The sequence below is a fragment of the Tursiops truncatus genome, chromosome 15 (assembly GCF_011762595.2).
Source record: "Tursiops truncatus isolate mTurTru1 chromosome 15, mTurTru1.mat.Y, whole genome shotgun sequence".
Classification (NCBI taxonomy): domain Eukaryota; kingdom Metazoa; phylum Chordata; class Mammalia; order Artiodactyla; family Delphinidae; genus Tursiops; species Tursiops truncatus.
Genome location: NC_047048.1, coordinates 7,593,017 through 7,617,070, shown reverse-complemented (window position 1 = coordinate 7,617,070; position 24,054 = coordinate 7,593,017). Strand labels below are relative to the sequence as shown.

General features: G+C 59.3%; 1 protein-coding gene and 1 long non-coding RNA gene across 4 annotated transcripts; both read left to right on the top strand.

Annotated features, from left to right (window-relative positions):
• Positions 1-4,439: 4,439 nt before the first annotated feature.
• Positions 4,440-6,371, top strand: LOC141276586 (uncharacterized). Its single transcript, XR_012326476.1, has 3 exons — positions 4,440-4,708; positions 5,485-5,610; positions 6,161-6,371. It is a non-coding gene; the product is annotated as an uncharacterized lncRNA (long non-coding RNA).
• A 6,304-nt stretch (positions 6,372-12,675) lies between these two features.
• MYL10 (myosin light chain 10) lies at positions 12,676-23,682 on the top strand. Of its 3 annotated transcripts, XM_033839701.2 has the most exons (7): positions 12,676-12,711; positions 13,205-13,297; positions 13,834-13,909; positions 14,814-14,918; positions 20,624-20,702; positions 23,085-23,133; positions 23,411-23,682. In XM_033839701.2, exons 2-7 carry the CDS (start codon positions 13,262-13,264, stop codon positions 23,507-23,509), a joined length of 444 nt encoding a protein of 147 aa, XP_033695592.1. In that variant the 5' UTR covers positions 12,676-12,711; positions 13,205-13,261; the 3' UTR covers positions 23,510-23,682. The 3 variants fall into 3 exon arrangements, with proteins under 3 accessions (XP_033695592.1, XP_033695594.1, XP_033695593.1); XM_033839703.2 differs by lacking the exons at positions 12,676-12,711; positions 13,205-13,297 and adding an exon at positions 13,511-13,644; XM_033839702.2 differs by lacking the exons at positions 12,676-12,711; positions 13,205-13,297; positions 13,834-13,909; positions 14,814-14,918; positions 20,624-20,702 and adding an exon at positions 21,941-22,761.
• Positions 23,683-24,054: the final 372 nt, after the last annotated feature.

Here is a 24,054-nt window from a genome sequence, read left to right as displayed (position 1 = left end):
CAGGTGAGGATTTCCTGAGATGAGGATCTAAGAACGTGAGAGCTTGTTATGGGGTCTTTGATGGGAAACTCCCAGCAGGAGGATGCTTGGCGTGTGCACATGCGCACGTGCATGTGTGTGCATCCCCTCCCGGCTGCCAGCGATGCCTGGATGCCTGACCAGTGACAGCCCCACTGGGGTCAGGAGTGCCCCTCATCCTTCCTGGGGGCACATAGGAGCAGACCCTCATATGACCCCCAATGTACAATCCCTTCCACTTGAGTGTGTGTGGACCTGTAACTTGCTTTTAACCAAAAAAAAATGTGGCAGAAGTGATGAGATGTCACTCCCACGATTATGTTACATTATATAAGACCCGTTTGAGCAGACTGGAGAGAGACTTTCATTGCTGGCTTCCCGAAGTAGTTATGTTGGAGAAGGCCATGCGGCAGGGAATGGCACAGAGCCTCTAGGACCTGAGGCCACCTGCAGTGGACTGCCAGCAAAGAGTCCTCAGCCATACAGACACCAAGAAATGGAATGAATTCTGAAAAAGCCAGAATAAGTGTGGGAGCGGATTCTTCCCCAGTCAAGCCTCCAGATGAGAACACAGCCCGGCTGACAGCTTGACTGTAAGATGCTGAGCAGGTGACTCAGCCAGCTGTGCCCAGACTCCTGTCCCGAGGAAACTGTCAGATAACAAATGTGTGTGTTGTCTGAGGTCACGAAATCTCTGGTTGTGTTTTTATGTAGCAACAGAAAACTAATTCAGGAGGCATCCGGGAAAGAGCTGATCTCTGGTGTAGCTGTCCCTCACCTCCGGCAGAACTTACACTCCTCGAGGATCAAGGCCCTCGTTTGTAAGGACGGGTTATCGGAGATACCCTGGGGTAGCTAAGATCTGAGGTCCGCTCAGCACGTAGTAGATGCCAGCACACAATAGGTGGCTTTGTGAAATGCTGAATACGACCGTCTCCAAGAACCATGTGATTTTGGGAAACTGAGCTATGCCTGTACATTTGACCTGAGTATTGTAAGACTTGCTTCCATTATTAGGGACTTTATAGTTTACAAGGAACCTTCCCACTGGGCAGGGGAGCAGGAATTAGCCATCGGCCAGCAGTAACCAGGTAACTAGGACACGTGGTAAAAGGAGCCGAGTCTCTTTGTGGATCTGCTCTGGGCTGCTGGGTCCTGGCCCCAGGTCCCACTTGGCCCGTCAGAGACATGCGGCCTCTCCTCTCTGCGAGCTGATGAAACTTGGAGAGCAGGGAACAGGAGGAGTTGGAACTGGTCCCAGCTCCCTGGCTTGGAAGTTTGAATGGATGGTTCTCAGTGATGGGGATGCAGTCAGCATGGGTGTGTGCAGGGAGTGCCTGACTCCCTGATCTGGCTTTGAGGGGCTTCCAGGAAAGAGGCACGGGCTGGAGAGGGGTTCGAGTCCTCCTGGAGGCTGGGAGTCTGCAAGGTGAGGCTGCCCATCGAGGGATGGACGCCAGCCGGATTACCAACCTCGCAGCTGCAGGCAGGGCAGATGCCGAGGAGATCGGGGGATGGGTAGTGCAGTGGTTACTTGCTCAGAGCCTGGAGCTTCTTACTTACTAGCTGGGTGACCTCAGGAAGTCACTTAGCCTCCTCTGTAAATGGGGATCCTAACAGACCACTTTCTAGGGTCAGGGTGAAGGTAAAAAGAGGCAGCCCTTAAAGCACTCGACAGAGTTGTCTGGTCCGTCGTAAGCACCAATGAGGCTTGGCTGCTAAGAGTTACGGCCGAGGAGGGCACTCCACCGCTTCACTGCAGGCACCCAGCATCACGCAGGAGGTCCTCAACAGGGGTTTGTGAAATTAGTGAAAAGGGAGCCCCAGGCTCGCTTCCCCTCGTTTGTCCCTTCATCGAGGTTACATCCTGCAGAGGATGTGGGGATGTCCCTGCGTTCAGGGCAGGGGGCCCCTCCATCTGGGCCGTTCTAGCAGTTCCTCCATTCCTGCCAGGCAGGGTGGAGAGCCGTGGGGTGGGGCCCCTCCTGCCACCCTGGGGTTGGGGGGGCCCTGCCGCTGTATCTCTGCTGACTTCTCACCCTCGGGGTTCGGGGGAGGGAGCTCTGACTCACACCGGCTTCTGAGGCCCCCTGGAACGACTTTCCCAGGCTGGGCATGCCCCCACTGTTTACTCTTGGCAAATGGGACCTTCCTGTTTCTAAGAAAATGGCTTTAATTGGTAATTATCTCATGTCTTCATACAGCATCTTTCATCCAGGTGCCTGCAGCACCCAGCTTGTTAAACGGAATCCTTAGAAGGTACTGGGACTTCAAAAGTGCCCCTGGGCCACTGGGGCGCCTTGCAGGCTCCCCACAGTGTGAGCACCCCAAAGTCAACACCGGGCGTCTGCTGCACCACTGGGCCCCAGGGTCTGGTGACAGTGAGAGTGTGACCTCGGGTGGCTTCCCTGAGGACCACGATGTGCCCAGCCCTGCGTGGGCTATACCAGGCCCAAGGCAGCACTGCTCCCCACCCCATTCCCCTCAGGGCCCCCAAGACTAGGGAGACAGAGGTCGACTCAACAGTACATATTTCTTCTTTTTAATTTCAATTTGTCAGATGTAAGCAGGTCCCTCAATTAGAGGTTGTAATAAGAGTTGTGTAGTTACACTGTTACACAGGCCTACCCCTCCTCCTGCCCCATTTCTCCCCCGCCGCAGAGGCCACTGCTCTCATTTCTAGCTGATTCTTTCAGAGTTCCCTCCGTAGCACTAAATAACAAGCTTGTGTTGCTACCAGTTGGCTTTTCAGTGTCAAGTTTATCTGAGGACTTCCTACTGTAGGAGGCGAGCATTTATCTACACACACACACACACACACCCACACACACACACACACACACGCACACACTCACGCCCTCCACATTTCCCAACCTACCATCCTCCCAATACATCTGTGCTCCGTTCCACCTAAGATGCTGACGCTTCCTTGATCTTTCCGGAAGGTCTCAACGAACGGTTATTACACAACTGGGACGAGTTTGAAGCTAATCTGAGTCTTGAACAGTGGAGGATACAAGCCCGGCCTGTGGTCGAGCCAGCGTCTGCAGAAGGAATCAATGCGAAGCAGAGTCCACAGCTGTTGATGATAAGTGCCCACTGTGTTTCGGGTCCTCTGCTTCGGGCTGGGGTGCAGGCCTGTATTTGCATGACACAGACACAGCCAGCGTTCCCCTGCGAGTTAGCATCTGGAAGTGCCGTGACGTAACAGCCGGCTTATACGCTGGGCCCGAGGACGATCGGGCCACGTGACCTTGCAGTTGGGGGATCTTGTCACTGACAGCCATGTCTTCTGCCAATGACCAGACAGGGTTTGTAGCCCCGATTGATAATCACCGAACATGTTCCAGGCACGACGCTTTAACCGTCATAACAAACTTGCTGAGTAAATACAACCAATTTCGTTAGCAGAGGCAAACTATTATATATAGGATGGAGAAAAAACAAGGTCCTACAGTACAGCACAGGGAGCTATAGTCAATATCCTGTGATAAACCATAATGGAAAAGAATATGAAAAAGAATATATATATATATATATATAGACATGTATAACTGAGTCACTTTGCTGCACAGCAGAAATTAACACATTATAAATCAATTATACTTCAATAAATTTTTTTTTTAAATACAAACAATTTCGGGTTACGGGTAAAGAAACAGAGACCCTGAGGCAATTAAGTGATGTGCACTAGGGTCACAGAGAAGTCAGGCCCAGCAGGACCCGAACCCAGGTCTAATCCCAAATTCAAGCTCTAGTCTATCCCCAGCCCCCAGACCCTGGGGAGAAGATTGCAGCTGTACTGCTGTTCCCCGTACAGATCAGCCCACAGGCCCGGGCTCTGGGGAGGGATGCCTTCTAGGGAGGGCTCTGCTCTCCACTGTCCCTCCGCTGTGGGTGCTCCAGCCTGTGGAGTGGGAGGGGGCCCGGCTCCATGATCTCCTTCACAGGGGAAGGCAGCTCCACCTGCAGGCTCTTTTCCTGGGGGGTAGGGGTGGGAGGGGGCATTAAAAAGCGGCCCACCCCTTCCCTGGTGGCGCAGTGGTTGAGAGTCCGCCTGCCGATGCAGGGGACACGGGTTCGTGCCCCGGTCCGGGAGGATCCCACATGCCGCGGAGCGGCTGGGCCCGTGAGCCATGGCCGCCGAGCCTGCGCGTCCGAAGCCTGTGCTCCGCAGCGGGAGGGGCCACAACAGTGAGAGGCCCGCGTACCGCAAAAAAAAAAAAAAAAAAAAAAAGTGGCCCACCCCCTGTCCTGGCTTCTGATTCACCCCACCCCGAGCCAGGCGGGGGTGGAAGCTGCTGGATGCTGGGCAACCGGGCTATTTGCTGAGCCAGGGCAGCAGGGCGTGGTTTGACGTCATTATAGTTTGTCCTGTTGCCTCTGGCCCGGCTCACAGGAGAGGCTGTGAGGAGGCCCCGAGCAGCAGAAGGCACACATTAGTACAGCAAATTGGCCTGCTTGGCAGCCTCCAGGCCCCTGGGGGGGGCCCAGGTCCAAGCATTGCCTGTGCCACCGTCTGCCGCCGGGATGTCCCGCATCTCGAAGAGCGGGAAGCCCTTCTGGACGTCCCCGCTGACTCGGCTCCCAGGTGTCTCTTCCAGGATGTGGTAAACGTCTTCCAGTGGCACCTCGAGCCAGCCCTTCCCTGCCTCAGGCCTCAGTTTTCTCAGCTGTCCAATGGGATGAGGTCTGTGCTTTGTGAACCAGGGGGCTGGTCCCCCTCTCCCCTTCCCAGCCCAGATCCCAAACACATGCGTGGTCAAGCCTTCAGACGTTTCCAGTGCTAGCTGTCCGGCCATCCCTGGCCTTAGTCCCAGACATTTCAAAGTAGAGACAAGCCTTCCTTGCTATGCATTTTCTGAATTTCTGACCCATAGAAACCGTGAACACGCCACTGTGATTTGGGTGATTCTTTACGTAGCAATAGCTAATAACCCAAAGTAGAATTAAAATGGGATAACAGAGGGGAAGTTCTTCCCAAGGCACAGAGCTTGGAGAAAACCTATGAGCCTGACGGCAAATACCCGGAGGAAGGACAATGGAGGCTGGAGAGCTGAAGAGTGGTCCCAGTTGAGTGGGTACCGGCCATGCACGGCCCAGCTGCTAAGCTGCCACAATTATGCTTCCCACCGAGGCTGTTACTCTCCAGCCACAATTCATGTGGCTATCCTCCTAAAAGCCCTCCCCTGCAAAGCGCAGTCCTAGGTTCAAGCCTAAGTTTTCTATTGTTTGTGTAGGTCAACAGAAGGTAGCGCTGTCACCTCCCTGTACTGAGGACCTAGACCTCTATTAATGCAACCCAAGAATACCTGCCCATGTCTGAGCTGAGCTGTGAGCTACAATCCCTGGGTTGCTCCTGTGCTACTATACATCCCTGCAACTCCTCAGCACAAGGTGTTGCTAGGTCTGACCTGCCTTGTGGCTACTGAGGCTGGGAAGACAAGTCACTGTCACCCTCTGCAGTGACGCTGCAGTGAGAGCCCCCACTTCTACCCGTGGACCCCTGGATCCTCCTGGCTGTGACCTGGTCGCCAAACCGTCCTGTCAAACTCCGTAGCCACTTAACTCTGAGGAAGGCGATGTGAGCATGTGAGAAGCGTCTCCCCTGGGGGGCCGGGGGGTGGTCAAGCCCGGGGTCAGGAGGTCTGGCTTCTGATACCTGCTTTTCACCATCCCCCACCTCCTCATCACATCCCCAGTCATGAGATAAGAGATGGACAAAGGGGTCGGTCCCCTCCCTCTCCCAAGGAGGCCCACCAAAGGAGGCAGGGCCCTAACACCAGGGAGGTGCAAGCTTCCTGAGGACCACCTTCCCCACTCAGAATCCAGACCAGTAAATCCGGCATTGGTCGCGGAACATCCACCACGCGCTACCACAGTGGTCCCTGTGCTCATGGTGGAGGCATCCGCCCCCTCCCAAGTGACGGGGGGCCAGACGCAGGCCACCACTCTGCAGTTAATGTTTCAAGCAGAACCCAGACTTGGAGCCGATTTACCCTTTGCTCCTTCTTATCCCAAAGGAAATTGCCTTTCACATACATCAACTTTCTAATTAGCAGATGGGATGGCCCGAGATCTAAAGGATAATTAGGGGGAGGTCTGTCTTTTCCCAAACTCCCTGCTGTCCCCTCCTCCCCAGGCCCGCCCCTGTCTGGAGCCTTCCTCTAATTTGGAGCCACTTAGAAAAGACACGGAAGCCTTTAAAGCTAAGAAGAATGTCTCCCAGGACGCCTCCTGCCTGTTTCACAGCAGCGGCAAGAGGGCTGGCCAGCGTGCTCGATCTGCAGAAGCATGGGAGAGGCGCCCCGTTCAAGGGGCCTGTGGCCACAGCATCCTGCTATAAAAATAGCTGCGGGTTTGAAGGCTGCGGGAGGAGAAAGGACGGGATTCCTCTGCTCAGTGTGCCAAGAGTGACCCTAGACCAAGAGAAGAGGGAGCCCCAAGCCCGCTCTGGGAACTCTTTGCTGGGTCCTGCTTGGGGCCTCGAGGTCACCTCTCGATGGTCGGGAGGCCACCTCTGAACAGCCCTGCCCCCTCTGCTCCCCTCTCCCGCTGGGCCCCGGCCCCTCCCACTTGACCCTTCATATCTGAGCAACTCCGTAGGTGCCCCGGGACACCCACACCTTATCTGCTCTCCTCCCAGAGCAGTGACCTCTCCCACTGCGTCTTCCTCATCCTTCAAGGCCCAGTTCATTGGGTCCCAGCCCATAATGTCCCCTCTGAACGGGTGGGCGTTGGCACTTTTTGTCTGGTCCCCTCACTCTCAGAGCCACACCTGTTTTGTTCAGCGCTGTGCCCAGCACCCAATAAATAATTGATGAGTGAATGAAGAAACTCAGGGTACATTGTCTGACTGGATTACTACAATGACCCAAGCCCAGGAATTGTCAAGGATGAGTTCTCAGTCCCCCAGAACACCCAGTGGAGGGCCACAGTAGAAAATCAATGAGCATTTGCCAATTTGAGTTGCCTTTGCTCGGGAAGTGGTGAGCTCCCCATCACAGGTGGTATGCAAGCAACAGCCACTTGATGGGGAGGCTGCAAAAGACACTCAGCAGCTAGCAGGGCTGGACTCAGAGGACTGCTGGTTCCCTCCATGCTCCCATAGGCCAGGTGAGTAGAAGCCTCTAGGTGGGGCAATGGTGGTGAGGGAAAAGCAGGTGGTCCTTGCTCTGCGGAGTAGAGGTTGGAGATAGACAGTGACTCCAGTGGGGGAGGGGAGGGGGCAAAGGCTTGGAGGAAGGAAAATGAAGGGAGGATTTGGAAAGCACTGGAGGTCAAGGTGGTGGCTGGCGGGGGCGGTGGGGGCAGTATCCCAGGGCAGTGGGCCTGGGAGGGCAGGGGACAGCCTGCTGATCACAGAGAGTTAGTGGTGAGAGGTTAGGGGTAAAGTCACCTGCCCCAGCTTGCTCTCATGTGGTCTGGGTGACAGCTGTCACCCTGCAGGGGGGTGGCCTTGTCCTAAGGCAATTGGTCTCTTTCAAGTTCCCATCCTGGCTTGGTCACCCCTGAGACCTCGGGTTGCCCTCTGGAAAGTGGGGTGCCCTTCACAAGCGTCTAAGTCCTCTGACTCCCTGGGGCCCACCTGAAATTCCAGTTCCGAGACTAATTGCTCCTGGAGGCACCTGGCTGGGAGCACAAACCCCTCGGGGGTCTCTCTGACCCCAACAACTGGCCGTCACCCAGTGGTCAGCCGAGCCGAACAATGTGACCTGATGATGGCAACAGACTTGCCGTGGCGCCATCAGGCAGATGGGGGACTGCGGTGGTAAGTTTCATCAAGAATTCCATCCAGGGACTTCCCTGGTGGCACAGTGGTTAAGAATCAGCCTGCCAATGCAGGGGACAGGGGTTCGAGCCCTGGTCCGGGAAGATCCCACATACCGCGGAGCAGCTAAGCCCCTGCGCCACAACTACTGAGCCTGCGCTCTAGAGCCCGCGCACCACAACTACTGAGCCCGCGCGCCTAGAGCTCGTGCTCCGCAGCAAGAGGAGCCACCGCAATGAGATGCCCGCGCACCGCAACGAAGAGTAGCCCCCGCTCGCTGCAACTAGAGAAAGCTCGCGCACAGCAACGAAGACCCAACGCAGCCAAAAATAAAAATAAATAAATTTATTAAAAAAAGAAAAAGAATTCCATCCATGTGGGGGCTCTGCCCTCCAAACCAGGCCAGTGACTCCTTCCCAGGGCGCTGGACTGCCTGAGGGCTCCTTCCAAGCAGCCAGCTCACTGGCACCATTTCTCAGATGGGGAAGACTGAGGGTCTGTGTGTTGCTGAGAGAGAGTCCCACCGCGAGGGTAGAACTCAGAGCGTCTTTCTCTCAGGACCGCTGCATGCTCCCCACATCTCCCACTACTCCCCCCCACCCCAGGGACAAGTGTTTCCCCACCATCTCTCCTTGGGGGTTTCCACGGTCTCCACCAGGTTTCTGACTAGCTCTTCCTGCTTTCATAATATGAAGGAAGAGGCGGCCAGGGAAGGAAACCACGGGGACCCGTTTACTCAGCACTGTGAGCTCTGTGTGACTCACTCCGAGTTTCATTGCGATTCCCTCTTGCAGTTCCCTCCTCCTGGCAGGCTGGGCGGCCCTCGGAGTGCTCAGGACTGTCCTGGGCCCTCAAGAGCCCCTGCATTGTCCTGAGCAGTGATCCCCAGAAGCAGGAGCTCAGGGGCATCCAGGCCTCGCATATGGACACCTCCGGCCAGCAGGAAGCAGGGGTAGTAGCCCCGGATGGCATCATCTCTCCCCGCTCAGCAAGCCCAGAGCCAGGAGGCCCCAGGGCCAGGCTCATGGACCAGGCCAGGAAAGGCTGGTGCCACAGCTGGCATGGACAGTGGCCACCTGCCCCTCCACTCAGGCCCAGAAAGGGGCAGGCGTCTGCCGTGCTCACGCAGCTCATCTCCCACCGTGGCTGGAGATGGGGCTGCGGCTGGAATCCTGGCTCCTGTGCCCAGAGCCAGTTTCCCTTCACCCTGACCTGCTGAACACCTGTACCCCGTGTGGTTGGTCCCTGCCAGGGGGCAGCATGGCAGGGCCTGGCCCCAGCTCAGGGAGGGAGATTCCATCACAGTTCTCGGGGAGGTCAGAGGAGCTGGTAAGAGTCAGCTGGTCCAGGATGGCTCGGGGAGGGGAGCATCGCAATGGGCACAACCTTCTGGAACCACTAGAAAGGAGCCCTCATCCTGGCACCACTACTTATCAGCCTGGGTGAGTCACTTAACCCGTGTGTGCCCCAGTCTCCTCACCTGGAAAATGGGGTAAAGGAGTCAATGTGAAGACACAAGTTTTAGGACATAGCCTGACTTGCTGCGTTTCATAAATGTTAGCTACTCTTACTGTTTTCATCGTCATCACATTCCCTCCCCCAAGACAGGGGATCAGCCGTACCGGGGCCTGGAGGCCTAAGGCCAGCTCCGGGGACAGTTAAGCCGTCCTGTGCCTGGGACCGGGTGGGCCCACAGCCTGAGCCCAGCACTGCCGGCCCTGGCAGCCCATCAGGCGTGGTGGTCCCCGGTGGGGGCCGACTTGGCTGGATAGACTGGGCAGCCGGGCTGCTTTGGACACACGGGTCCCCTGCCAGGGACAGGTGCAGGCTCGGCTTGTCACATGAACTAGAGACTTCTTGGGCCGGCCCAGGCCTGGTGGGGACGGGCTACGTCCCACTATGTGTGTGGCCAGAGTGGATGGGCATGTGATTTCTCAGTTCTCCTTCATCAGAGTCACTTCCATTTTTCTTGTCTCTTTGCTCTCTCAACTCCCTGGACTATTTTCAAGGCCCTGAGGGGGCCCAGGCTGGGGTGGGTAATGGTGGCAGTAGTCCTATTGGTTGAGGGGTCCCTGCGGGCCAGGCTGATGCAGAAACCCTTTCCATGGGCTGACCAAGAAGCGTCACGTGCTCCCCGCTTTTCACATGAGAGCCCGAGCCTTCTGCAGGATGGCGCTCCCCGCTTTTCACATGAGAGCCCGAGCCTTCTGCAGGATGATGTCCCACCGAGAGTCACACAGCTCGAGGGCTCGGGCCACGGTGCCGCCCTGAGTCTCCCCAGCTGGCGTGGGTGGCCCTGCCTTGGGAGCTCTCCTGCACTTGCATGGCCCAAGGCCAAGTCTCCCCAGCTGGCTCCAGGCCTCAGCTTCTCGTGTGCCCTCAGCCAGGAGCCCCTTCCTGGGCCTTGGTCCCTTGGCCGCAGAGATCCTGTTGGCCCTGCACTGGTGGAGATCGTTGTGGTTTGGACGGTCTCTGGATCCCACAACTCCATCCACTCTCAATGGCCCCTGACAGGTGTCTGGCAGGGAGGCCCCCTTCCTGTCCTTTGTCACCTTCCAAACTGTCGTCCGGACCCGGAGCACTATTTAAAGAGCTGTCGCCGCGCTCCCGCAGCCCTGCTGCAGCGCGAGGGAGCCATCCAGACCATGGTAGGCTGGTGCTGCCCCGCCTCCTGACCTTGACCTCATCCTGTGACCTTGACTGCATTTGTGATTCTGACCTTGACCTCATTGCCTGAACTCACCCTGACCTTGACCTTGACCTGATGCTGTGCCTGTCCTGACCTTTTCTTCACCCTTGATGTCATCCCTGCACCCGGCCAGTCCATCCTTGTGGGTCCTGATTTGGGTCTGTGCCTTCCTGGACTCGGTGGGGGCTGCTGAGGTGAAAGCTGGGGCGGGGGGTGAGGAAGAGGAGGGTGGAGGGGGACAGGGTGGGCCAGGCTTGGAGGTTTCAGGGAAAAGTGGGGCTCTGATCTCACTAAGAGAATATGTTTCCTATGGGGGTCGGGGTCACTATTCCAGGACAGCCTGGGTCCTACAGAGCCTGGCATGGGGGCTGCTGGCCTTGCTACGGGGTCCTTCAGGCCATATGGGGCCTGCCCTGCCACCTTCCCCTTGCCCCTGTGCTCCAGCCCCTTGGGTCTCCCTGTAGGCTCTCAGTGGTGCCGTTCTTTCATGCCCCTGTCTCACTCACCCCCATCAGTCCCTCCTGGCCTGAGAACTCTGTCAAGCCTCAGCTCAGAAGCCACCTCCTCCAGGAGGTCCGCCCTGAGTACCCCAGCGGTACAGAGGCTCCTCTGTGTTCTCAGCATCTTCCCCCCCCGCCATCACCCTCTAGTGATTGTCTGTCTCCCAGCTGGACTGTGAGCTCCTTGGGGACAAGGACCAGGCCTGATTCAGCTCTAGGTCCCTGGGATTGGGCACAGGGCCTGGCTGGAGGTCAGCAGGTACCTAATACATGTCCGGATGCTTTGAGGGAGACGTCATCTCGCTTTTATAAATGAGGCTCAGGGCAGAAAGCTGATTTTCCTAACATCACAGAGGCTGTGAGTAGCAAAGGCAGGATTAGAACTCAGGTCTGGGTGACCCCTTCTGCCCTGAGATGTTCCCTTCAGCGGATTTTTAGAGGCACATTATAAAAGGGAATTTCCAAGACCGCTGGGCTGGAAAGGGTCCTGGCTGGGAGATCAGAAGCCCGGTCAGGGCCCTGGGCCTCAGGTTTGCCTGTGCAGTGGGAGAAAACAACCCCTTCCTTCCTTGCAAGGTTCTAGAACAGGGTCTGCCACACAGTAGGGTGACGTTTCCCCCAGATGGACTTGAAAGCCTGGGGCGAGACAGGGATGGGGGATGCCGTGGCCAAGGGCAGGTCTGAGGAGAGAAAGGGCAGCATATCCCACAGACGGAAGTGACTGCTTTTTATTAAGGAAATGTATATGTAATTATGGGAGATGAATTCCACAGGGAGGTTCTTTTCTTTATGACGTCTGAAGGGATTTATAAATATTACAGGGGTTTCACAGCATCATAACGTCCTGGCCGCCCCGCCAGCCCCCTTTCAAAGGATTAGTGGAGACAAAGGACCCAGTAAAAGCTAATTATAAGTCAGCCGGGCACTGGGGCTCCTGAAGTGAGCCCAGGAACCCAGAGGAGTTGGGGGCAAGTGCGGGGATGGGGACATTGGGTGAGCGGACAGGAGTGAGCCGGGGGAGGGGAGACCACAGAGGCGCTGGGGGCGGGCGCGGGGGCTCCAGGGAAGCTCGGGCCCTGGGGTGGGGTGGACGGGGCTGGGCACAGAGGGTGAAAGGGGCTGAGATGGAGGCCCGAGCTGGGTGTGGGACGCCCACATCTGTGGAGGGTCCCCTTCCACCTCCTCCTCTGTGAAGTCCCGCCTGTCCTGTCCCCCCCATCACAAGCCAAGTCTGGGGCTCCTTGCACATGGGGACCTCAGTGACGGCTGCTGAGAGAAAGGTCCCTTGGAGGGGTTTGGGAACAGAGAGCTTTCAGCAAATGCCCAGTAGTGGACGACCCTCAGGCACCATGACATGTGGAAAGAAACACACGGAGGCAGGAAGTCTGGCCAGAGACCCTCCACGTGGGTGGTCACCTGCTCTGCCTGCTGCCATGAGATATGCCCTGAGCTCTGGGCCGCTATTTCCAAACCAGTCCAGATCGGAGCCAGGCCCTGGGTTGGGGAGGGGAGCCCAGCGGTGAGACAGACACAGGGAGATATGGCAGGACAGTGTGCTACGTGCTACGGGGTGTGGAAGCCCAAGACTGGTGGGGAGGGACAGAGGGGGTGGGGGAGCTCTAAGTTGGCCTTGGGAGGGGTTAGTCAGGGAAGGCTTCTCAGAGGAGGAGGCGGGGGAATTAAGCCTGAAGGATGAGGATTCACCCCGATGGAAGGCAGGGAAGGTGTCCCAGGTAGTGGGAATGGCAGGAGCAAATGTTGGGAGAGAAGGAAGCTCAAAGCAAGTGGGGGGGACCCAGGTTGCCGGGGGAGGATGCTCTGGGAGAGGGAGCAGACGTCGCAGGGCTAAGGGATCTGGGTGTTACCCTGAACACCGGGGAGGGGGGCAGGAGAGGAGGGGCCCCCACATGGTGGCTGGTGCCAGAAAAGACCCCCCTGTCTGCTCCGCATCCTGGGCACTGACCTCCTGCATTCTGGAGTCAGGGGCCTGTCGGGGAAGCCGCAGGTAGCCCCGCGGGGTAGCCGTTCTGTTGGCTTCTCGCCGGGAAGAAGCAGCGGGGAAACGCCCTGCTTCTCTGCCAGCCTTCTTGAGGAGCCTGGTCTGTCTGCTGGGGTCCGTGGGGGTGGGCAGTGTCCTTCAGGAGATGAGCCCTGAGGGTTGAGTGGGGCGAATGGGGGACCTTCCCGGGAAGGGGCTTCTGTAAGGCGTCCCCTGGACCCTCACAGGCACCCAGGAGAGCCCGGAAAAGAGCAGAAGGCGGAGCCAGCTCCAACGTCTTCTCCATGTTCGATCAGTCGCAGATCCAGGAGTTTAAAGAGGTTGGTCAGCCGCCCCCAGGGCCGGGGGAGGGTTACAGGAATGCACGGAAAGCCCTTAGGGAGCCGGCAGGGCGTGGGCTCAGCCCTCAGTCGCTGGGGGGTGATGACCTCACTATCCTTAGAGGCTGCCGTGCTATAGCTTAGCCTCTGGAGAGGTGACGAGCTGTCCCTGGGCAGCCTCTACCCCGCCTCTCCCCGAGCCTTTGCGTGCTGTGTGACCTAGGGCAAGCCCTTCCTCTCTCCGAGCCTCAGTTTCACGCTCCGTAAAATGGGCTGCTGGGAGCATGACATGAGGGACGGGCACGAAGCCCCAGCACGTGCTGGCGCACAGCAGGAGCCCAGGGCAGGTTGACCATCACTCTCATGCCGGCGTCATGCTGAGCTGGGTGACCGGGTGGCCAGAGGGCCTGTACTGAGGTTGCCCAGGCAACAGTGGTCAGGAGGACAGCCCCTTGCAGGGAGAGGGGATCTCTCTGGGGAGGGCGCCTGGGCTTGGGCAGGCGGGGGTGGCTGCTTAGTGCCCGTGTCTCTGCCAGGCTTTCACCATCATGGACCAGAACCGGGATGGCTTCATCGACAAGGAGGACCTGAGGGACACCTTTGCTGCCCTGGGTGGGTGCCCAGCAGCCGGAGGCTTGGGGATGGGGGGCAATCCGAGCCCTGGCCATCCAGAAAGGGTCGGCAGCTGGGGGCAGGCCAGGGCGGTTGGCGCAGGAGATGTGAGGGGCTGGGACATCTGGGGGTGCCGAGGAGGGGCGGCCACCGCCTGGCAGGTCAGGGGAGATCCCGGGTGTTAGAGGAGGACTGGCCAGGGGAGGGAGGGGGGCAGCAGAGCAGGGGGAGACACAGGTGGTGGGGAAGAGGGGCAGTAGTGGCCCGTGCAAAAGCGGGGAGGGGGAGGGGGAGGGGTCAGCAGAGCAGGGGGAGACGCAGTGGGTGGGGAAGAGGCTGGAGATATCCAGGGGTGGGACTCGGGTTACTGGGCGGTCTTCAGCTGCCAGCGAGGCTTTTGCCTTCTCTGAGGGCCCAGGGATGGGCCTGAAGCCTGGATGGGGGCACTGGGGTTGGGGGACAGGGGCGTAACCAACTCACTTCCGGACTGAGCCTTAAGCCCCCAGAGATCTGCTTGTCCCCTGGGACCGTGAGGAACCCGGGTCCCCGTCCCCTCCCGGGGCACCTGAGCCCGGGGCACCCAGGTCTTCCACCCCTGTGGGCCTCAGCTGCAGCTTCTTTGGGTCTCAGTTTCCTCATCTGTAACATTGGGATAACCACCAACTTGCTCTCCTTTCCAGGGAGGCTGAGGTGGTGGCAGGTGGGTGGGGAGGCTGGGGGCAGCCCAGTGCTGACCACGGCTGAATGTGTCCCCATCCCGAGGTCCCCCAGCAGGGGGGCAGGGCTGAGTGGGGGGCGGGTGAGACGGCAGGGCTGGGGGATCCTGCAGGATGCTCTGCTCTCTGGGGCTGCCTGCAGGCAGGTCCCCTCTGACCCTCCTTGTACTCCTGGGTGCCTCCCCTAGGCCGCATCAACGTAAAGAACGAGGAGCTGGAGGCCATGGTGAAGGAGGCCCCTGGGCCCATCAACTTCACCGTCTTCCTGACCATGTTTGGGGAGAAGCTGAAGGGTGAGTGAGGCCCCAGGGGCCCTGGGGAGGGGGTGGGCGAGTGGGTGTGGGTAGGCAGGGCCCTGCGTGCTGATGTACCCTGCACCGATGCACGATGCAGCCCCAGACACCAGCTCCCGGGGCACACACACAAGACCCTGCCTCGGTTTCCACCTCTATATCACAGAGTGGGGTGAATGTAATGACCCCCAGTTTGCAGGGCTGTGAGGCGCCCAGCGGGATGGTTTGCGAGGAAGCCCTTTGCCCACCGTCAGGATGGTGCCCCAGCCCCTGCCCCACCTTCCTAGCCCTGGGCTCATCTTGCCTGTTCTGCCTTACCACCCGCTGCTGACAGGAGAAGGTGGTATGGGGGAGGGGCGTTCTGGAAGCTTCTGTGGCCAACCCCAGTACAGGATGGGCTTCTCCTCCAGGGAAAGGATCAGGGGCCTCATTCGTGAGTGAGGAGACCCAGGCTCAGAGGGTCACCACACCTGCTCCAGGTGTCCCAGCATCGAAGTGGCAGGCATGGAACTGTAACCCCGACTCTGGCTCTAACCACTGCACTCCCCTGAGATGCAGCATCAGGCCGGGCTGGGGTTCTGTGGTCAGAAGGAAGGGCCAGCCTGGGCTGCGGCTGCCCTTGCGGGGTGGGGCTCATCGTCATCCCAGGCTCAGGCAGCCCCTGCCTGATACCCTCCCCTGGCGCTTCGGCTACAACTGGGCTTAAGACCTGGTCTCACACTGACCCCCAGGGTGACCTTGGGCAAGGTTTATCGGCTCTTTGCACCTCCGTTTTTCTGTCTGTAAAATGGGGGTTGTGTTAGTTTCCCGAGGCTGCTGTAACAGATGACCACGAACTTGACGGCTCAAAAAACCAGCAATGGGGCTTCCCTGGTGGCGCAGGGGTTGAGAGTCCGCCTGCCGATGCAGGGGACATGGGTTCATGCCCCGGTCTGGGAAGATCCCACGTGCCGCGGAGCGGCTGGGCCCGTGAGCCATGGCCGCTGAGCCTGCGCGTCCGGAGCCTGTGCTCCGCAACAGGAGAGGCCACAGCAGTGAGAGGCCCGCGTACAGCAAAAAGAACAAAACAAAACAAAAAAAACCCAGCAATGTATTCTCAGTTCTGGAATCCAGAAATCTGAAATCTGGCGGGTCGGGCTCCCTGCGAGGCTCCAGGGGAGAACCCGTTCTTGACCTTTGCTAGCTTCTGGTGGCTGCTTCCCTCCCATCTCTGCCTCTGTGGTCGTACTGCCCCCTCCTCTTCTGTCTCCCTCTGCCTCACTTTTGTAAGGACACTTGTTATTGGATTTAGGGCCCACCCGGATAAGCCAGGGTGATCAGTCCATCTCAAGAGCCTTTCCTTACATCTACAGAGGCCCTTTTGCCAAGTGACGTTTCCAGGTCCTGGGGATGAGGACCTGGGTATATCTTTTGGGGGCCACCACTAAACCCACGACGGCCTGGTGTTGCCCAGCTGACAGAACAGTGCCCTCAGGCCCCCCTCTGGGAAGCTGTTAAGGGTTATTTCTGGGACCATGGCCACCTCCTTGAAGAGCGCAGAAGTCCAGGGGGCAGGGCAGGGGCACACTCACAGGCAAAGACATGCGTGACTCCAGCCATGGCTTTAAAGCAAGTCCTGGAGCTCGTGTCCGTCTGCAGCTGAGCTAAGAGCTCCGACCCAGGGCTGCAGCTTTTTCTCATTTTCGCAGGGGCTCCGGGGCTGGAGCTCCAGCTGAGCCTGTCATGCGAACGTGGCTGAGCCTGGGGTGGGAACAGGAGCCGGGGGGCTGGGCAGGCACCACCTCGTCCTTCTAACTGGGACAAGGACACTGTCATGAGGTTCCCAACAGCAGTGAGGGGAAGCAGTCTCTCTGCTGCCCATTTGATGAGGTTTGCAGTCTGCAGAGCAGAGGAGAGAAGGGAGGAGCGGGTGTGGTGAATGTCCAGCCATGGGGCCTGAACCCAGGGCAGCTGGTCCACACACAGCCAGTCCTGAGGAAAGCAGGCTGGAGCCAGGCCGCCCCGGCACAGAGGTCTCTCCGGAGACCCTGGGAGGCAGAGACTGCATAGCAGCTCCCCAAGCATAATCCTGTGGCCAACCCTTCTCCTCCTGCAAGGCCAGGCTGTGACGGGCCCTGGATGGAGCCTCTGGCCTGGGCACACTGGCTCCCTGCCACCCTACCTAGAGGAAGCCCACGGCTCTGCCTCTAGGATCTCCCAGGCTGGCAAGGTCAGCACTGAGCCCGGCCCAGTCACTCAGGGCCAGTCTCAGAAATGTGGAGTCACTCAGACATCATCCTGTCCTGGATTATCCTGATGTGGGGACACAGCTGGCCCTGACCCAGCCTGATGTGGGGGACACAGCTGGCCCTGACCCAGTCTGATGTGGGGGGACACAGCTGGCCCTGACCCAGCCTGATGGGGGAGACACAGATGACGCTGACCCAGTCTGATGTGGGGACACAGCTGGCCCTGACCCAGCCTGATGTGGGGGACACAGCTGGCCCTGACCCAGTCTGATGTGGGGGGACACAGCTGGCCCTGACCCAGCCTGATGGGGGAGACACAGATGACGCTGATCCAGTCTGATGTGGGGACACAGCTGGCCCTGACCCAGCCTGATGTGGGGGACACAGCTGGCCCTGACCCAGTCTGATGTGGGGACACAGCTGGCCCTGACCCAGCCTGATGTGGGGGACACAGCTGGCCCTGACCCAGTCTGATGTGGGGACACAGCTGGCCCTGACCCAGCCTGATGTGGGGGACACAGCTGGCCCTGACCCAGTCTGATGTGGGGGGACACAGCTGGCCCTGACCCAGCCTGATGTGGGGACACAGCTGGCCCTGACCCAGCCTGATGTGGGGGACACAGCTGGCCCTGACCCAGCCTGATGTGGGGGACACAGCTGGCCCTGACCCAGTCTGATGTGGGGGCACAGCTGGCCCTGACCCGGTCTGATGTGGGGACACAGCTGGCCCTGACCCAGCCTGATGTGGGGACACAGCTGGCCCTGACCCAGCCTGATGTGGGGGACACAGCTGGCCCTGACCCAGCCTGATGTGGGGGCACAGCTGGCCCTGACCCGGTCTGATGTGGGGACACAGCTGGCCCTGACCCAGCCTGATGTGGGGGACACAGCTGGCCCTGACCCAGTCTGATGTGGGGGGACACAGCTGGCCCTGACCCAGCCTGATGGGGGAGACACAGATGACGCTGACCCAGTCTGATGTGGGGACACAGCTGGCCCTGACCCAGCCTGATGTGGGGGACACAGCTGGCCCTGACCCAGTCTGATGTGGGGACACAGCTGGCCCTGACCCAGCCTGATGTGGGGGACACAGCTGGCCCTGACCCAGTCTGATGTGGGGACACAGCTGGCCCTGACCCAGCCTGATGTGGGGGACACAGCTGGCCCTGACCCAGTCTGATGTGGGGGGACACAGCTGGCCCTGACCCAGCCTGATGTGGGGACACAGCTGGCCCTGACCCAGCCTGATGTGGGGGACACAGCTGGCCCTGACCCAGCCTGATGTGGGGGACACAGCTGGCCCTGACCCAGTCTGATGTGGGGGCACAGCTGGCCCTGACCCGGTCTGATGTGGGGACACAGCTGGCCCTGACCCAGCCTGATGTGGGGACACAGCTGGCCCTGACCCAGCCTGATGTGGGGGCACAGCTGGCCCTGACCCGGTCTGATGTGGGGACACAGCTGGCCCTGACCCGGCCTGATGTGGGGGCACAGCTGGCCCTGACCCGGTCTGATGTGGGGACACAGCTGGCCCTGACCCAGCCTGATGTGGAGGCACAGCTGGCCCTGACCCGGCCTGATGTGGGGGCACAGCTGGCCCTGACCCGGTCTGATGTGGGGGCACAGCTGGCCCTGACCCAGCCTGATGTGGGGGACACAGCTGGCCCTGACCCAGCCTGATGTGGGGACACAGCTGGCCCTGACCCAGCCTGATGTGGGGGACACAGCTGGCCCTGACCCAGTCTGATGTGGGGGGACACAGCTGGCCCTGACCCAGCCTGATGGGGGAGACACAGATGACGCTGACCCAGTCTGATGTGGGGACACAGCTGGCCCTGACCCAGCCTGATGTGGGGGACACAGCTGGCCCTGACCCAGTCTGATGTGGGGGGACACAGCTGGCCCTGACCCAGCCTGATGTGGGGACACAGCTGGCCCTGACCCAGCCTGATGTGGGGGACACAGCTGGCCCTGACCCAGCCTGATGTGGGGACACAGCTGGCCCTGACCCAGCCTGATGGGGGAGACACAGCTGGCCCTGACCCAGTCTGATGTGGGGGCACAGCTGGCCCTGACCCAGCCTGATGTGGGGGCACAGCTGGCCCTGACCCAGCCTGATGTGGGGACACAGCTGGCCCTGACCCGGCCTGATGTGGGGGCATAGCTGGCCCTGACCCGGCCTGATGTGGGGGCACAGCTGGCCCTGACCCGGTCTGATGTGGGGACACAGCTGGCCCTGACCCAGCCTGATGTGGGGGCACAGCTGGCCCTGACCCAGCCTGATGTGGGGACACAGCTGGCCCTGACCCAGCCTGAGTAACAGGAGCACAGCATGGCAGAACCAGAAGGGGGCTCTGGAGGCTCAAGGAGTTGGCTTCAAACCCTTCCTCCCCTTATATCTGGTGACCTCAGGCAAGTAACAGAGCCTCTCTGAGCCTGAGTTTCCTCTTTGACAAACTGGCGCATCAGGACCTACCACAAGGGGTGTGCTGGAGTCCCATGGGGCACAGTGCCGAAGCTGCAGGATGGACTTGGCACAGAGCGCCCAGATGTGTCTGTGGCCATAATAATGTTGGTCAAGACCTTGCCCATTAATGACCCTTTATCTTAACTGATCCTGGGAGGCGGGCAGCAAACCCCGCCCTTGTCTCCATTTCACCAATGACACAGCTGAGCCTTAAGAAGGAAGGGGACATCCCGTGGTTCCGTAGTGAGAAGGGAGGTCAGTGTGACGGGGAGAAGAGCACCAGGTAAGGGTCACCAGGCCACCTGCTGTCGTTCACACAGTCCCTGAGACCTTGGGTGAGACCCTTCCTCTCTCTGGGCTTCAGTTTCCCCATCTGTACCACCAGGGGGCTGGGTATTTAATCCCATTGTGTTAGTAGAACCATTTCTTCTAATGACATCTTTCCCCAAAGCCCACACCATAAAAGTGATAAAACCAGAACTGCTCCGGATGCGCTCTGCCTCTCCTGTCCCCCCACCCTCACTCCCACAAACCTGTGGACCCACCTGCCCCGCCTCTGTCCCGGACAACCTCTCAGACTCCTCCAATGCCGCTGCCAGAGCCCCCACCTCCAGCCCCCAAGTAAAAGCTGTTCTCCTCCATCCATCGTCGAATCACATAACATCAGTTGTGAGAACTTGGACGAGTCACTTAACCTCTCTGAGCCTCAGTTTCTTCATCTGTAAAATGGGACCAATGGGCAGGAGGGTTAAGCACATAGTAAATGCCTGGTAGGCCTTTCCAGGTGCATCTGTGCAGGCTGACTGTTCCTATATGCAGAGCCCTTGGCTATTATACTGTTCCTTGTTTCTCTGAAACATCCCTTCTCTGGCCTCACTGTGGACTAGAAGCTGGGGAGGAAGCTCCCTGAGCCCTTGGCCTCTGTAGGGGCCGTGGGACCTGCCCCAGCCCCAGCCGCTGCCTGGCCTCTTCATCCTGATGCTCCCCCTGCCTGTGTGCGCTGCTTCTAGGTACGGACCCGGAGGAGACCATTCTCCACGCCTTCAATGTGTTCGACACTGAAGGGAAAGGTTTCGTCAAGGCTGATTTGTAAGTCTCCTCGGCCTTCTGTTTTGGTTTTTCTCTCCCCAAAGCCTCAGGTGATAGATGGACTGAGCTCGGGTCAGGGTGGGTCGCAGCCCAGTCTCCTGTCCTGCCTGGAACTCAGGCATCTCAGGCAGCTTCCAGCCAGGAGCCAGGAGGCCGCTGCCCTGCCCAGTTCAGCCATTACTAGATGTCCCTTCCCCTCTCTGAGCCTCGGTGTCCCCATCTGTGTGGATGTGTATGGGGAACATGGGGTCCCCAGGCGAGGGCTTCCCAGTAGCGAGGGAGGAACGGGTGGGGGTAGAGGTGGGCCCTGAAGGATGACTAAGGATCCCCCTGGCTGGAGCACACAGAGGAAGGCAGGGCCTGTGTGGGCCCTGGACCTTGGGTCTGCCCTGGGGGCATGGGAGAGCCTAAGCAGCAGTTAGGCAGGGGCAACATGGAGGCCAGCCTGGAGGAGGAGAAGAGAGGGTTGCAGCGGCCACAAGGGTCTTGGCCATCGGGATGGAGGCGAGTGGATGGGTGAGTGAAATACAAGAGGCCAGCACCAATGGGATCCAGGGTGTTGGGAAGAGGACCAGGTAAGGGTCACCAGGCCACCTGCTGTCATTCACACAGTCCCTGAGACCTTGGGTGAGACCCTTCCTCTCTCTGGGCTTCAGTTTCCCCATCTGTACCACCAGGGTACAGGGGGGTATTTAGTAGATGTTAGCCAGGGCCCAAGTGGATGTGGGGATGGAGGCGTAGCCATGGGAAGGCACCAGCTCAGCTGGGGCCGCAGAGAGAGTGCGGTGGCCGTGGGCAGCTGTCCGGCCTCCACTGGGCTGGCATCACTGAAGGAGGGAGCGCTAATGCCTGCTGTGTCTGGGAGCCTCAGCCCAGGGAGAGCACAGGGCAGACAGCCAAGACTTGCGGGCCGGGGCGGGCCGGGCAGAGGCAGCCGGTCCAGGGGCTGAGACACTGAGTGTTCTGAGTCAACCCCTGAGCTGTCCCTTCAGGGCCTCCAAGGCCTCCCTGGGCCTGTGGGTGACCCTGGGCAGGCAAGATTTCTTCCTTAGTCACAGGCTTCGCGACCAATTACTGTGATGCTTGAGGCCTCGGCTGGAGGCTAAGTTTGCTTTCTATTCAACGTTAGCATAGCGCGTGATGGAGGTGGGGTGGGAGAGGGCAGGGGGCAGGGAGGAAGTGGCGAGGGTCGATCTTGTCTCTCAGACATTCTTACAGCCCCTCACCCCCCAGAGTTCTGAGTCACACTCTCCTCAGGGGTCGGGGAGGGGTTCCTGAGGTTCCCGAGGGTTTCTTCAGGCCGCAGCCCTCTCCTTCAGCCCTCCCTCAGAGTCCGGGTTCCCACCCCCATCTTGGAGACCTAGGGGGGCACTGGGGGAACCCCTGGGGTGACCCAAACCCACCCCTCTACTGCCACCTACCTTCCCTCCCACTAGAGCAAAGTCAGGGCTGGGAGGAACCCTTTGGAGACCCAGTTTGGGAACCGCGGGCGCCATCCCCAGGCTATGGGATCTGAGAGACACGGCTGCCTGCCAGGCCGGCCACAGAGGAGGCTCTGGTTGAAAGAGAGTCTGTGAAAAATCCCCAGCGTGGAGAGTTGGAAACTGTGACTGTCCTGTAGTAACATAAATAATGGAAAATGTGCGTCGGTCTGGAGCAGGGCGGCGGCTGCCGGCGCCACAGGGCACACGGGTGCTCAGGGCCCTGTTCAGCCCTCTGGTCCCACCCCTGCCCTCTGCACCCCCTGAGAGCTCCCGGGGGCACCAGTCCCTCCCCCACAGCCTCAAATGCCCCACCTCTGGCCATCCCTCCGGGCCCCGGGCAGCTCTGGCCGCTGTGGGCGCCTGCTCCTCTGGACCACGCAGGGGGACAGTTTCCCTCTCTGTAAAAGGGGGATAATAGTACTCACTTCCCAGGGCTGCGAGGAGCAAAGGAGGCCTGGGCAGGCGCAGGAGGACGCGGACCTGGGCAGCCTTCCTGCCCCCTGGCTGAGTGCAAGCCCCTTGCATGCTCCGAAACACCTTACAGGTGTCCACAAAACTCATAAGCTGAAGAGGCGGTGCGTCTAGAGCCAGGGCAAAGAGGCTCCCCTCCGTGACCTAGAGGCTGATTACTAGTGCACGATGGGACATCAGAGTGGCCCCCACAGTCATGTCGGGGTCCCAAGGCCATGTCATTGGGTCCCCACCTGATGTGAAGAGGGGAGTCCACGTTACAACGGAGGCTGAGAGCTGAAGTGGCCACCCGAGGCCACACAGCCATCTGGGGGCTGTAGGGCCAGCCCTGGTTGGGGGTCCTCCTGGGCCATCAGCCCCAGGATCTGCGTGTCCACATCCAGAGCGGCCCTTACCCTGAATGTGACTCTTTCTTTCCCTTGAACAGCATCAAAGAGAAGCTCATGACGCAGGCAGACCGCTTCAGTGAGGACGAGGTGAGCGCCGGCTTTTCAGGTTCTTGCTCAGCACTGACGAGCATCTTCCTGGGAAGCGCTCTTTCTTTAGTGATCTGCTGAGATGATGCCCCCTTGACTCCTAGGATGGGAACAAGGGTGGTGGGATCCTGGCCTGCTGGCCTGGCCTCTGTGGTCTCCACCCTGATGCCTCCCTCTCCAAAGAGGGGAGCGACATTCTGCCTAATGCCCTTGGGTGACCCCCGGCTCTGGCCCCCCCTCGGCCCTGGTTGAGGCTGACTCCTGGCTCTTTCCCCAGATCAAGCAGATGTTTGCTGCCTTCCCGCCAGATGTGTGTGGCAATCTGGACTATAGGAACCTGTGTTACGTCATCACGCATGGTGAAGAGAAGGACTAAAAGGGGACCGCCGACGCCCCCCCCCACCCCATACACACATTCAGAGGCAGCAAACACGGGGCTGGGGGTGGGGGAGAGGGCGGCCGTTGAGGAGCCCCTGCAGCCAATGTGTGTGTGTGAGGAAAAGGTTCTCTGGCCTGTGGGTCAGGGGCAAAGTAAGAATAAATAATGTAACAAGGTCTGAGGTTTTGTGATTAATGCTCCGGTTGGGGAGAAAGCTAAACATTCCTATGTTGTTGGTTTTTCCAAAGTTTTTCACTTCCTGGCTTTGCTCAAATGTTCCTGATGAGCTGGTGTTTAGAACTAATTGATCCCCAGCTGGGGCACAGACACTGTCTTCATTTATGAAGCTTTTATTGAGCACCTAGTGCGTGCCAGCCCTGGTGCCAGGCCCAGCGACATGGACATGAGCCAGCCCTGTCCCCGGGCGGAAATATCATGCAGTGAGAGAGACAAGAACTGGGGTGGGGACACAGTGGGGAGGAGGTGGGAGAGGGCCAGGAGAGACCTGGCAGCTAGAAGCCAGACAGAGGCAAAGAAGGTGG

Bases quoted from the DNA above. Each gene is read 5' to 3' on its own strand.
- MYL10 (XM_033839701.2), top strand. From the start codon at position 13,262: ATGTTCGATCAGTCGCAGATCCAGGAGTTTAAAGAG. The intron at 13,910-14,813 runs GTGGGTGCCCAG...TGCCTCCCCTAG, and splicing joins GGACACCTTTGCTGCCCTGG to GCCGCATCAACGTAAAGAAC. The intron at 23,134-23,410 runs GTGAGCGCCGGC...CTCTTTCCCCAG, and splicing joins ACCGCTTCAGTGAGGACGAG to ATCAAGCAGATGTTTGCTGC.